At 41.9% G+C, this 15,405-nt stretch overlaps 1 protein-coding gene across 1 annotated transcript in view; it reads left to right on the top strand.

Moving 5' to 3' along the window:
- Positions 1-15,405, top strand: part of arpc1b (actin related protein 2/3 complex, subunit 1B) — a 53,168-nt gene that overhangs the window by 32,476 nt on the left and 5,287 nt on the right. Inside the window, exons 5-8 of the mRNA XM_059979500.1 lie at positions 2,807-2,914; positions 4,811-5,017; positions 11,215-11,290; positions 14,455-14,651. Of these exons, the coding sequence (XP_059835483.1) occupies positions 2,807-2,914; positions 4,811-5,017; positions 11,215-11,290; positions 14,455-14,651 (588 nt within the window). The remainder of the gene's footprint in view (positions 1-2,806; positions 2,915-4,810; positions 5,018-11,214; positions 11,291-14,454; positions 14,652-15,405) is intronic.

Genomic DNA, 15,405 nt, shown 5'->3' with positions numbered 1-15,405 from the left:
GACATAGGAGCAGAATTAGGCCCACTGAGTCTGCTGCACCATTTCATCCTGGCTGATCCATTTTTCCTCTCAATCCAATTCTCCTGCCTTCTTCCTGTAACCCTTCACATGCTGTGTAATCAAGAACCTATCAACCTCCACCTTAAATACACCCAAAGTCCTGGCCTCCACAGCTGCCTGTAGCAACGAATTCCACAGATTCACCACCCTCTGGCTGAAGAAATTCCTCCTCCTATCCATTCTAAATGGACATCCCTCTATTCTGAGGCTGGTCTTTAGACTCGCCTGCTCTAGGAAACATCCTCCCCACACTCATTCCAGCTAGCCCTTTCAACATTCACTAGGCTTCAGTAAGATCAACCCTCATTCTTCTAAATTCCAGTGAGTATAGGCCCAGGGCTGTCAACGTCCCTTATACAATAAGCCTTTCATTCTCAGAATCAATCTCGTGAATCTCCTCTGAACCCTCATCCATTGTCAGTACATCCTTTCTTAAATGAGGGGCCCAAAAATGCTCACAGCCCTCCAAGTGAGGCCCCACCGGTGATTTATAAAATCTCAGCATTACCTCATTGTTTTTATATTCTAAACTCTTGAAATGAATGTTAATATTGCATTTACAGAGAAAGGTTGAAGAAGTTAGGTCTTTATTCTTTGGAGCGTAGAATGTTGAGGGGGGGACTAAATAGAGGTATTTAAAATTATGTAGCAGATAGATAGAGGAGATAGATAGGCTTTTTCCTTTGAGAGTAGGGGAGATTCAAGAGGACATGAGTTGAGAGTTAAGGGGCAAAAGTTCAGGGGTAACACGAGGGGGAACAACTTTACTCAGAGTGGTAGCTGTGTGGAATGAGCTTTCAGTAGAAGCGGTAGAGGCAGGTTCGATATTGTCATTTAAAGTAAAATTGGATAGGTAGATGGACAGGAATGGAGGGTTATGAGCTGAGTGCAGGTCGGTGGGACGAGGTGAGAGTAAGCGTTCAGCACGGACTAGAAGGGCCGAGCTGGCCTGTTTCCGTGCTGTAATTGTTATAAGGTTTATATTTGTCTTCCTCACAGCCAACTCAACTTGCAAGTTAAGCTTTAGGAAATCTTGCACAAGGACTCACAAGTTCCTTTGCACTTCAGATTTTTGAAATCCAACCCCCCATTTAGAAACAAATTTATGCTTTTATTCCTTCTACCAAAGCACATGACATTACACTTCCGAACACAGTATTCCATCTGCCACTTCTTTGCCCATTCTCCTAATGTCTTAAGTCTTTCTGCAGCCTCCCTGCTTCCTCCACACTACCTGTCTCTCCACCTATCTTTGTATCATTCGCAGATGTAGCTGCAAAGCCATAAATTCCATCATTCAAATCATTGACATATCACATAGAAAGAACACCAACCCCTGTGGAACACCACTAGTCACTGGCAGCCAGTCAGCAAGGGCTCCCTTTATGCCCAAATACCATGGGTTCTTATCTTGTAAAGCAGCCTCATGTGTGGCACCATGTCAAAGGCCTGTTCAAAATCCAAGTACTCAATATCCATCAATTCTCCTTTGACTATCCTGCTTGTTATTTTTCTCAAAGAATTCTAACAAATTTATCAGGAAAGCTTTTGTGCCTCCGAGTACACTGAGATTTCAGCTGCAGCAATCAACTCTGTCATCTTCTCAACCATTGAAGGCAGGTTAACTGGCCTATTATTTCCTTTCTTCTGACTCCTTCCATTCTTGAAGAGTGGAGTAGAGTCCTCTGGAACAATGCTAGAATCTAGTGATTCTTGAAAGATCATTACTAATGGCTCCTCAGTCTCTTCAGCTACCTCTTTCAGAACCCTGGGGTGTAATCCATCTGATCTAGATGACTTGTCTACCTTCAGACTTCTCAACTTCTCCCTAGCAATACCAACTGCACACATTTCTGCCCCAACACTCTCAAACTTCTGGCATGATGCTAGTGTCTTCCGCGGTTAAAACTGATGCAATATACATTAGTTCATCTGCTACTTCCTTGTTCCCCCTACCTCCCCAGCATCATTTTCCAGTGATCTGATATCTACTTTTGCATAGAAAAAAAACTTTTGGTATCTTCTTTGATATTATTGGCTAGCTCTCCTTCAAGTTTCATCTTTTTCCCTTCTTATGGCTTTTAAATTGGTTTTTAAAAGCTTCCTAATCCTCTAACTTCTCACTAATTTCACTAACACACCAACAAAGACTGAAGAATCTTACCAGAAACTTGCCTCACCCAAGCCTGTTGAACTAAAGTCTCCTTATTCTAACATTGGTCCACTCCAACGACGACCGCTCCACTTGTCCTTACTTATTTTTATTTGCCCTTACCAATGAATCTTGATTCAATTGGGCTGTGGGGAAAAAGCTGAAAGCCCACAATCGCTACTTTTTAACTTGCATGCACGTACTTGATTTTTAGCACCAGAAAAAAACTTCTCTTTTGTGTGTCTTATTTAGAGCAGCCACGACGATGCATGGTGTGTCAACTGAGAAACACCACAACGGTTGACTAGTTAGTGCTGGGTCTCCTCGAAGAGGCAGAGAAGATGGAACTTAACATGATGTCATGCTCTATCAAAACAAAGCCTGGCAATTATCGCTGAAATTGAAACTCTCCCTTTTGCTGATGAGCAGAAATATATTTTTCAACTGTGCAAGTCTTATTAACGCAAAGCCCATTAACCCAGGGATTTCACTTCTTTAGATGTATAGCATGAAGGGAAATGGAGAATCGTGCAAAAAGTTGGATTGTCTGCATATCACATCACCTCAGTTTAATCTGGTATGTGTATTTTTTAGGTGGGTTTGCAAACATATTAAGAAACCAATTCGCTCCACTATCCTGAGTCTGGACTGGCATCCCAATAATGTTCTGCTGGCTGCTGGGTCGTCTGACTTCAAGTGCAGGTAATATGGGCAAGAGTTGATCAATTTATTGCTTCATAAGCTAAAACAAACAATGTCCCCACACAGATAGCAACTGATGTCAGGATCAAACCCTTGTTCCTGTGATGCAGCAAACCTGCTGTACACCTTGCCACTCCTTGTAGCCACAGCTGGTTAATTGGAAAAGCAGATGTAGCTAATCTATTCAGGCTTGGTAGTAAAATTTATCAATAAACCCACATCCACCACTTCTAGTGGCAACTCATTCCACCCTCTCACCACCCTTTGAGTGAAGAAATTCTCTCTCATTTTCCAATTAAACATTTTACCTTAACCCATGACCTCTGTTTCTAGCTTTCCCATCCCAGTGGGAAAAAACCTGCTTGGATTTACCCTATCTATGTCCCTCATAATTTTGTATACCTCTCACTAATCTCCTTTCACTCTTTAGTGCCCCGATAACCATACACATTAAATGTCTGTAAACTGATCTATATTATAATTTGTGAATGTGGCTTATAGACTATCAATGATTTTTGATCATTGCCTACTTTCAAATATTAAAGTAGGCACAAAGAATGGGGAAAAAGCACTAACATAATGTCAGAACATGTGGTAAGTATACTGTAACTCTAAGGAGGAAAGTATGGTGGTGGAAAATTGGAGGGTTTTTTTTATTTTTACATAGAATGGTGGGCGTGTGGAATGTGCTGCCAAAGGTGGTGGTGGAGGCAAATACATTAGGGACATTTAGGAGGCTTGGGCACATGGATGAAAGAAAAATAGCAGACTATGTGGGAGGGAAGTGTTAGATTGACTTTAAGTTATTTAAAAGGTCAGCACAACATTGTAGGCAAAAGGACTATGTGCATTAAAGGGGAGGTGTTATCACTGTACTCCTGGTGTAGATGCAGAGATGTACTCACCTCACCCTGATCTAGATTTGTTCTCTGGGCTTTTTTTTTCTGCTCTTTGACTTCTCCTTTCCCCTTCTTTCTAGTGTCAAGAATGCCTCTTGTCAGATCTCATTCTCCTTAAGCAACCATCTCTACTCCTTGTTATACGGTTAAATCTTGGTGACTTGGTGTGTCTGGGTAGCCTTGTTCTGTCTGGTGGATTTGGAGCTCCTATCCGAGGAACGCACTAAGATGGTAGCACGATATTAATACACAGCAACCTCTCCAGACTCTGGATTTAGGGATTGCCAAACATTATGTGGGTTTTCTGGTGTAGTCTGTTTTGTTGTGTGCTTTTGTGATATCATTCTGGAGGAACATTGTTTCATTTTTTAACTGCATTGCAGTTGTGGTCTCTAAATGACAATAAACCAAAATTCAATTCAGTTCAATTCACTTCAAATCACTCTCCTTTCTATTTACCTTTCTGTATTCTCCCCAGGGTGCAATCTTTTTGCATACATGTTTTATTAATAAAAATTACAGCATTGTCAATGATGAACAGCTACAGTGAGAGATAATGCATCATGTTTTGACCATATTATGTCATCTAAGGCATAATTAATATCTTAAAAGTGGTGGCTAATCCAGTTAAGTTTTGCTGCTGTAATCAGGCCTGTAATGATTTCAATGTCAATTGTGCATGTTCCTGTGTGGGTTTTCACTATTTCAGGTTATTTGCTAGACATGTTTGATTCAGTGCTGCTTTAGTGGATCTGCAAGCTCCCATACACATGTGGTCAAGCCCAATGTCAGCAGAAGGCAAGAGAACCTTAAAAATATACCCTCTTCACTCATTTCCTGTTAGATGTTAATAAATACTCTAGTTCTGCTGTTGGTTGTATTTTTTGAACTAGAAAGCATAAATCTCACAAATACCCAGTTCGAGTCAGCAGCCTTTCTGGAAGAAAGTGGGTCCATTATAGGTAGTCTAATTGCACTTCCGTATTCTCATCGCCAGGATTTTCTCTGCCTACATCAAGGAGGTGGAAGAGAAACCCTCACCCACGCCATGGGGTTCAAAGATGCCATTTGGAGAGCTGATGTTCGAGTCCAGTGGGACTGGAGGTTGGGTTCATGGGGTCTGTTTCTCTGACAGCGGAGACCGTGTGTGCTGGGTCAGCCATGACAGCACCGTGTGCATCACTGATGCCAACAAGAAGTCAGTGTAAGTGTCCAGTTTACTACTTCTGAATTTGGGATTGTTAACAGGCTTGGTGGGACAAGTTTTTCAAAAAAGTAGTAAATTTGCATTTACTATTCTCTGTTGTAATGTAGCAGTCAATTTGTACATAGCAAGTTCCCACAGACAACAGTGTGGAAATCAAATAATACTTTGTTTTAGTAATGTTGATATATTGTCTGGAGACAGCATAAAATCTCCCAATGCCCCTTAAAGATACTTAAAAGGGGACTTTTTTACCCAAGAGAGAATAGAAAAATGTCTCAAAATACCCCAAATATGTAGCATTCTCATACTGTCATCTGGATTTCTCTGCTTGAGTTAGTGGACTGGGCCCTGAAATGGCTAACATGAGAGGGCACAGTTTTAAGGTGCTTGGCAGTAGTAGTCGGTGAGCCAGGACCCCAAATTTAGGCCACCAGTACCATCTGGGGGGGGGGGAATAATTCCTATAATGAATTTTGGCAAGCTATACACCCCTAGTGGTAGAAAATATGTGATAGGTTTGCAGTGGTGGTAGCTTGTATGGTGACCTCCATGCTATAAGAACCACGATCCCATGGTGCTTAGCCTATAATAAGATGAATTATGCTGGGTATCTGTCCCCTTACTTTGCTTAGATGATGAACCTCCCAGAGAAGAATCCTTCTGTGTATGAGGCCTTCAAGACAGTCCAATTCTCAGTGCAGCTGTCAAGTAACAACCCCTTTGGGCAGATCCCTGCGGACCAGGCTATTGAAGCCACAGTGAACAAAGACACACAGAGTCCTGGAGGCACATCACGGTTCAGCCTGAATGCTGGAGCTATCAAACGTTACTACATAACAGCTGAGCACCACAGTGCATTCCTGGGACAGTTAAGGGAGATGGTGCAAGGCAACAACTCAGAGCTTTGTCATGCAGAGCTACAGCGGCCAAGAATCCAGAAAGATGAGGAAGCAGTTTCAGCAGTGGTTAGCCTCATACATGATGGGTCAACTCACTTGCAGAGAAGAGCAACCTCATTAGCATCTCTACAGCAAAGGCAGCCCCCAAGGACATTGCTTCTGACCTGATGAAGGCATATGAGATTAGTAAGCAATGCTTTGCAACCTTCAAGGATGAGAGACTGGAGGAAGACCCACCAGCAAATAAATTCCATGACCCAGTGAAAACCAACGCTGAAAACATTCAGTGATATGTGTAAGGAGAGAGAAGTGAAATCAAATGGGAGGGCGATCATCTTGAAAGCAGACTGGTCTTTGTTTGGACACATGATAGTGATGGCACAAGGGCGCAGTCTATGTATGGAGGATATCCTTTCTCATCCTTTTGGACCATTGCCCTGGGCCCTGTCCACACCAGAAGGATTGCTGAGAAAGACAAATAAAGCTACTTTTGCCACAACCTTGCAGAAAAATGTAGCAGTAGAAGAGCAACTCCCAGGAAACTCTACTACAGTGGCTGATGGAATGAACTTGGTCCAAAGAGTGGTAGGTGATCAAGTTACTTTCGTAGATGTTGCCACAATTCTGGGTATTGCTCTGAGGGAAGGCAGTCAGATTAGCAGAATAAATGTTGTGTTCAACACATACAAGGAGAACTTTGTCAAGAATAGTGAAAGATCTCTACAGGGTGAAGAGACTGGGCATGAGTTGCAAGGTATCACAGGCACACAGATGGTGGGGCAGTGGAAGAGCTTCTTGACCAAAGTCAGTAACAAAAATAGTCTCATTAGCTTCATAGTCCATGAATGGAGGAAGGTGGAGTACAGAGCAAAGCTACAGGAGAAGATTCAGTATACAACTGTGAATGAGAAATGTTACAGAATCACATCTCAAGACAGTGAGGAGGTGTCAGCTCTTCAGTGTCAACAAGAAGAATCAGATGGCCGCCTACTTCTCCATGCTGCCTATGCCACAAGAGAGGGATATCAATCTGTAGCGATTTGCTCAGAAGACACAGATGTCTTTATCATGTCTTTAGTATTTTGTGAAAAGATTGAGGCCCCATTGTTAAAGAAGTACGGCACTAGAACCCATAAAAGGCTTGTAAATATCAGGAAGGTTGCTGCCACTGTTGGCATAGAGGTTTGTAGGGCTCTCATCGGGTTGCACTCACATACAGGATGTGACGCTGTAAGCACTTTTGCAGGCAAAGGGAAGATGAGTGTCCTAAAACTTCTGACCAGCAACAGGGAAACTCAGGACACATGCTTAGGGTTGGGTCAGGAATGGGACCTCTCCCCAGAACTGATGGACGAAGTAGAGACATTTACATGTCTCCTGTATACCCCAAAAGCATTGACCACCAAGGTCAATGAGCTCAGGTATCACCTTTTCTGTGCCAAAAAAGGTGAAATCGAAAGTCATCAACGCCCACCATGCAAGGACTGCTGAACAAAACATGCACAGCGAGTCAACTACTAGGCTGGTATATGGAGATGTTTGGAGAAGGACCCACAAGTGCCAAGCCCTATTGGCAGAGGATGGAAGATGGAGAGAGAAGAGGAAGCTGAGCAGTTGGTGATGCATTGGATGGAAGGCCAGGCAGCACCTGATGCCATCCTGGATCTACTGGTCTGTAACTGACCAAAATTATGTTCACTCCCAAGATGTACGTGTGTTGCAAATGGCCTCAGGTGCACTGACTTGTGTAGACTGGCAGACTGTGAGAACCCGGCATCCACCTCAAAGGGTGTGGGAAGTTCAGATGAAGGTGTGGAAGATGTGTAAAGCTACCACTGGTGCAATGCCAGCACATATTTTCTAATTCTAGAGATGTATACCTTGCCAAAAATCACTGAGCATTATTCCCCTCAGTTGATACCAACCAACCCTACTGGCTCATGGACTATAGGTACAGAGGAGATGTAAGGGGTAAGTTTTTTTTTATGCGGAGAGTGGTGAGTGCATGGAATGGGCTGCCGGCAATGGTGGTGGAGGCAGATACGATAGGGTCTTTTAAGAGACTCCTGGATATGTACATGGAGCTTAGAAAATTAGAGAGCTGTGAGTAACCCCTGGGTATTTTCTAAAGTGCGTACATGTTCAGCACAGCGTTGTGTGTGGGCAGAAGAGCCTGTATTGTGCTGTAGGTTTTCTATGTTTCAAACTCAGGCAAATTACGAAGATATTCATAAGAATACTGATTTTGAGACTGAAAATAGTGTTAACTTATACACTGTTCATAAACAAGACCCCAGAAGTCATCAATGTTTACTCATTTTGAAAATATAAGCTGTGAAGAGTTAGAGGTCATAATACAGATAAAGGTGTCCATACTCACAGTAACCTTACTGACAGTATATGTTTGTGATAGTACTCACAATATAATAGCTACGCCTGTCATTAACAATCATATTGTCTTCACTGGCCTCTGAACATCCTCTTGCTTTTCTCACCAGTGTCCACCAGCTCCTATTGACTGCATCCACAAGATCTCACCACCACCTCCAACACATTCACTAGAGGCGATACTAGATCGGAGAAGGAAATGAAATTTTTTTCACACAGAGGGACAAGTGACCTGTGCCAGCAACTGTCCCAAATTATACATGATGCCTGAATCCCAGCCTAAGCTCCTGACCCATTTAACTACCTTTTGTACCTGGTACCAGTTATTGATGAATTCTGCCCATTTGTTTCTTTCTATTGGTGTTTGAAATACATTATTACTGTAATTTGTGTGACCTTCTACTAGAGAACAGGTATTATTAAAGATATTCTGCTGAAGAATAGGCAAGTGCTTAAGGTTCTGTTTAAAGTGGATGACCATAACTATAGGAAAGCAAAACACACAATGCTGGAGGAACTCAGCAGGTCAGGCAACATCTAGGGAAATGATTAAACAGTTGACGTTTTGGGCTGAGACCCTCCTTCAAGACTGGAAAGGATGGGAATAAAAAGATGGGAAAGGTGAAGGAGGACTAGCTAGAAGGTGATAAGTAAAGGCCTGGAGAAGGAAGAATCCATGGCCTCGTTGTGGCAAAAGATGAGGCCATGGACTGACATATTGAATCAGGATCGAGGATATGAATTAAAATGGTTGGCCACCAGGAAATTTCACTGACAGATGGAGGTAGCTTCAAGTTTAAAGTTAGTTGAGGAAAGAGATAAAAAGGGAGGATGATTTCATCATTGTTTGGCATGATCTAGCTACCTGCAGATAAGCCTACATCTGATAAATGAGAGTCATTTCAAGTTGAAATAGAAGAAAGTTCAGAGCCAACAGGAAATAGGAGGAGCCCTGAATGTAAAGGGTTTTCAAGGGCTAGATAAAATAACAAGCAAGCAGCATGTAGCAAGAAAAGAAAGCAAAGCACAGTTTAGAAAAATTAGGGGTACTTTAAAAAGAAATGGGGCAAAGAAGGGGCAAGAAATATCACTGGCAAACAAAACCAAAGAAAACCCTGAAACCTTTTATTTTTGAGTTTAAGATGATACATTGAGTTTAAGATGATACTGAGGGGAAGATAGGGCCCTGTGAGGAACTAAAATCTTTGTGTAGGTGACTTTTTTCATCTATACGTACCAAGGACATTGTGGCTGGAGAACTAAGGCAGGTGGGCAGTGAAATTCTTTATCATGCTATCATTAAAAAGATATTAGATATCTTAATAGGCTTAAAACTGGATAAATCACTAGAGCCTAAGCTGCATCCTAGGATGCTATGGGAGGTAAGAAAGGAAATTAATGGGGCCCTGTCCTAGGTTTCAAATCTTGGCTGGCCAAATGAGATTGATGTCAAGCAAGTTGATTCCATTAATGCCTTTGACAAGGTCCCATGTGGAAAACTGGTCCAAAATGTTAGAGCCCATGTGATCCAGGGTAAATTGGATCCAAAATTGGTTTGGTAATGAGAGATGAGGGTGATGGAGGAGGCGTACATTTGTGATTGGAGACCAGTAACCAATGGTGTTTGACAGGGATTGGTGCAGAGACTCTGTCATTGAATATATAATTGGTAGGTGACAGAATTACTGAGGATCAGAAGTGTGGTCTTGGACCATAGGCTGATATTGATTCATTATTAAGTCAGACAGAGCAATGGCAGATTTCAATTCTGATAAGTGTAAGGTAACAAAGTTTGGGAGGACTGAAGGTTAGAACAAAAAAACTGATTGGTGGCATCCAATTGAGTATTGAGAAGGGAATGAACTTGCTGCATCAGTCCGATGATGCCTGAGGATGGCAGCACAAATATATAGTGCTGAAAAGTCATGAGATATTAGCTAGGCTGGACCACACCACTTCAGTTATGAGGAGAAGTGAGGTTTGTTTTCCTTGGAGCAGAGAAGTAGCTTGACTGAGGTATACAAAATTATAAAGGGACAAAGGTAGGGCAGACTGTCCCCATCAGAAAGAGATCTAAAACTAAAGGAAACAGGTTTCAAGGTTGAATGCAGTTGGTTTCATGAGGATCTGAGGAATCAACCCCTTTTTTAAAAAAAAGTCAATTTTTTCTTATTATTTAGATTGAAGTCACCATTTCCAATCTGAGTGAAAGCCCAGCATTAAGGGAATGGGGAATATGGTGGGAGCAGAATAAAATACCTCATTAGAACATGAGATCACTTACAAGTTCCTAGAATGTCAGCCTTTCTGTTGGTGGAATAAAATTCTCCCATCTTGCAAAGAAAGCACAACAGCACCTCTACTTCCTCAGTCTGCGGAGGTTCAGCATGTCATCGAAATCCTTGGCAAAATTCTGTAGCTGTGTCATGAAAGTGTGCTGACTGGCTGCATTACAACCTGGTATGGCAGCACCAATGCCTTTGAGTGAAAAATCCCTCAAAAGGTAGTTGATTCGGCCCAGTACATCACGGGTAAAACCCTCCCAACAATTGAGCACATCTATATGAAATGTTGCTGTACAAAAACATCCATCATCAAAAGATCCTCATCACCCAGGCCATGCTTTTTTCTCATTGTTGCCATCAGATAAGAGGTACAAGTGCCTCAAGGCTCGCACTACTAGATTGAAGAACAATTACTACCCCTCAACCATCAGGCTCTTGAACAAAAGGGGATAGCTACACTCATTTAAGGACACTATTATATTGTTACTTCATGCTAATTATTTATTGCTATTTATTTATATTTGCATTTGCAGTTTGTTTATTGCAGGAAAAAAATCTCAGTTGTATGTGGTGACATGTATGTACTCTGATAATAAAACTTTGAACTTTTTTTTCTTTACAGGATTGCTTCATTCAACACAGAATCTCTACCTCTTCTGACTGTTACCTTTATCACAGAGAACAGTTTAGTGGCAGGGGTAAGTAATTAACCGAAAGACAGTGGCATCCCCCAAGCAGCATTTCGTAGCATATGTCTTTGTGCTCACTTGACAGAAGTTTGAAGGAAAATGCCTTTCACAGAAGAAAGAGTTCTTTCCAAGATGTTGGCACAAAATTTGTACAGAGTTTATAGAACATTACCAGAGATTAAGTGACATGGGGAGATGAGAAGCTGGAATTCTTCATGGAGCAGAGGGTTAAACAAAATTTAATAAAGATTCTTAAAGTTATGGTTTTTTAAGGTTATGACTGACAAGAGGGTTTGTAGCCAGAGGACATGATTTTTAAAAAGTAATTATTTAAAGAAGCAGTGGACAAAATTCCATAGACAAGTTATGCTAGTCTGGAAAGCACCTTTTGGAAGATAGTCATTTTCTTGCAGCATTGCTATTAAATGTCATTCTGTCAAAGACAAGATTGAAGAGCATTGGAGAAATCAGGAAGTGAGAACAGCAATGATTCAATGATTTCAGATTCCCTGGCCCCCATCACCTTATTTTAACTATAGATGTCCAATCCTGTACACCTCCATTCCCCACCAGGAAAGCCTCAAAGCTCTGTTTATTTTTCTGGACACCAGACCTAACCAGTTCTCCTTTACCACCACTCTCCTCTGCCTAGCAGAACTTGTCCTCACTCTAAATAATTTCTCCTTTGACTCCTCCCACTTCCTTCAAAGGGGTAGCCATGGGCACTTGCATGGGTCCCAGCTATGCCTGCCTGCTTGTCAGGTATGTGGAATAGTCTATGTTCTAAGCCTACACTGGTGACCATTTTACACTTTTCCTATGCTACATCAACAACTGCATTGGTGCTGCTTCCTGCACCCTTGCTAAACTTGACAACTTCATCCAATTTGCCTCCAACTTCCACCCTGCCCTCAAATTTACCTGTTCCATTCTGACACCTCCCTCCCCTTTCTCGATCTTACTTTCTCCTTTCTCTGGAGACAGCTTATTCGCTGATGTCTATTTGAACCCATGGACTATCACAGCTACCTGGCCTATACCTCTTCCCAGCCTGTTACTTGTAAAAATGCTGTCCCTTTCTCTCAATTCCTCCACTTTCGCCGCAAAAACTTCTATAGTTGTACTGTGAAGAGCATTCTGACAGGCTGCATCACTGTCTGGTATGGAGAGGATACTGCACAGGACCAAAAGAAGCTGCAGAAGGTTGTATTTAATATATCGAGTCAGCTCCATCTTGGGTACTAGCCTACAAAGTATCCAGGACATCTTCAGGGAGTGGTGTCTCAGTAAGGCAGCATCCATTATTAAGGACCTTCAGCACCTAGGGCATGCCCTTTTCTCACTGTTACCATCAGGTAGGAGGTACAGAAGCCTGAAGTCACACACTCAGCAATTCAGGAACAGCTTCTTCCCCTTTGCCATCCTATTCCTAAATGGACATTGAATCTTTGGACACTACCTCACTTTTTTAATATGCAGTATTTCTGTTTCTGCATGTTTTTTAATCTATTCAATAAATGTAATTGACTCGCTTGTTTATTTATTTATTTTTCCTCTGCTAGATTACATATTGCATTGAACTGCTGCTGCTAAGTTAACAAATTTCACATCACATGCCAGTGATAATATACCTGATTCTGATTTGCTCTCAGGATGAGGCTGTTCATTACAGAACAAAGAAAAAGGGGCTTCCCTTCCTCCACCATCAATGCTGCCATCAACCACCTCTTCCATTTCACGCACATCTGCTCTTACCACATCCTCCTGCCACTCTACCTGGGATAGGGTTCCTTTTGTCCTCACCTACCACCCCACCAGCCTCCACATTCGGCACATAATTCTCCAAAACTTCTGCCACCTCCAATGGGATCCCACCACTAAGCACATCCTTCCCTCCCCCAACCCCCCTACTTCCTGTTTTCTGCAGAGATCACTCCCTATGCAACTCCCTTGACCATCTGTCCCTCCTGCTGATCTCCCTCCAGGCACTTACCCTTGCAAGTGGAACAAGGTGAGACCCAGCATGGATTGGGAGATCACTTCGCTGAGAACCAATGCTCGCTCTGCAGGAAAAGCGGGATCTCCCAGAGGCCACCCATTTTAATTCTACTTCCCATTCCCATTTCGATATGTCTATCCATGGTCTCCTCCACTGTCATAATGAGGTCACACTTAGGTTGGAGGAACAACACCTAATACTTTGTTTGGGTAGCCCCCAACCTGATGGCATGAACATCAATTTCTCAAACTTCCATTTATGCTCCCCAATTCTCATCCCCTTTTCCCTCTCTCACCTTATCTCCTTGCCTGCCCATCACCTCCCTCTGGTGCTCCTACCCCCTTTTTTTCCTTCCATGGCCTTCTGTCTCTTTCACCTTTCAGCTTCCAAGCTCTTTACTTCATTCTTCCATCTTCAGGTTTCACCTATCACGTTGTGTTTCTCTCTCTCCTCCTCCCACCTTTTACATCTACTCAGCTTTTTTTCTCCAGTCCTGCCAAAGGGTTTCAACCGAAAACGTCGACTGTACTCTTCCATAGCTGCTGCCTGGCCGGCCTGCTGAGTTCCTCCAGCATTTTGTGTGTGTTGCTCGGATTTCCAGAATCTGCAAGCATTCTCGTTTGTTAGGGAGTGGGACTAAGTTCTTTCAGAAAACCAGTAGAGCATGTTGATTAGAAAGACCTCTTATTCTATAGCATTTTATAAAGCTACAGTCACTTCTGCTGGAGCTGCTTCATATTTCTTATTTCTGATCACTATTAATGTTATACAGCAGGGATATTTGCATCCTGTGCTTTTTAAGACCTGTTTATCAGTACTGAGTTTAATGAAATCAAAATTTAGCTAGGGAAGCGGGTAATTTCTAGATTGTTCAATCTAGATTCCAGTTGGTGGTTCCAGCTGTACATTTGGTCATCAGATTTCATTGGTGAGCAAGGCCACCCACGAACTACAGAATATTTATAAACCCCGGGAGCCCCAACCTAGCTTGCAGCAGTGGCTTAATAAGAAGGATATGCAAGGGAGAAATTTTGTTTAAATTTTCATCTTGTGTTTTGAAAATGTCCAACAGGTACCGGTGAAACTATAAAGTATTTCTCTATTACAGAGAGAAAAGTAAATAGCAATTTAATGGGACAGAAAATTCATTTTAATTCCCATCTTGTTCTCACAGGGTCATGATTGTTACCCAGTGCTGTTTACTTATGACAGTACCCAAGACAAGATAACATTTGGCAAGAAACTTGATGTTCCCAAGCAGAATGTGCAGCGTGGAATGACTGCTCTGGCGAAGTTCCGGAACTTGGATAAAAATGCCATGGCTGATAACAGTAGTGTCACGCTGGATACTCTCCATAAGAACAGCATCAGGTATAGTGTTTGACACCCGTCCTTAAATGTGTCCTCACTAAATACAGCAAGGTCATGTAGAGTTTCATAGAATGGTATCATAAAGTAGAAGAACCTCTTCAGTGCAATCAGACAATTGAAGCCAATCCAGGGGGCACTTACATTTTCTTTGATATGACTCTCTCCCAGTCAAGAACCAGTGCAACTTCCTCTTCAAGAACTTCACAGTTATAGAAGCTTTTCAATTTAGAAGCACTACACCATGTGGCAAGCATTTCCATGGCACACTCTTCCTGAGGAAAGAACAACAAAATAAAATTCTCTTTATTCCATCTTAGGCAACGGTTTAAACTTTCATACCCTGGGCCTTCCAACTTGCCTCAAATTATCATTCAAGACCAACAAATGAGAAAGGTGTCTTCTCAAATCTATACAAAGAAAAAGTTTAACATTTCCACCCTCAAAAAAATTACCTGATTCCTGGCAAAATCCTTGTGAATGTTATATCCTTCCCTAAGCCTTTGCATTCTTGCTAAAGCAAGTATGATGCTGACAAATTCCAGTTGTGGTCCAACAAATGATCTATAGTTCTAGCATGACCTCTTTGATATTCAACTTGTTAATCTAAATAGCCCATATTTACTGTAATTATTTCATCAAATTGCTCGGTTAACTTCAAGAATTCATATCTATTAACATTATGGTTTGGCTGCTCATTTATATTTTGAGCTTACGTCATTATGATATTGCTATTGATATATTTCACATCATATTT

The sequence above is a fragment of the Hypanus sabinus genome, chromosome 9 (genome assembly GCF_030144855.1).
Source record: "Hypanus sabinus isolate sHypSab1 chromosome 9, sHypSab1.hap1, whole genome shotgun sequence".
In the NCBI taxonomy this organism is placed as follows: domain Eukaryota; kingdom Metazoa; phylum Chordata; class Chondrichthyes; order Myliobatiformes; family Dasyatidae; genus Hypanus; species Hypanus sabinus.
This window is presented reverse-complemented; position numbering and strand designations above follow the sequence as displayed.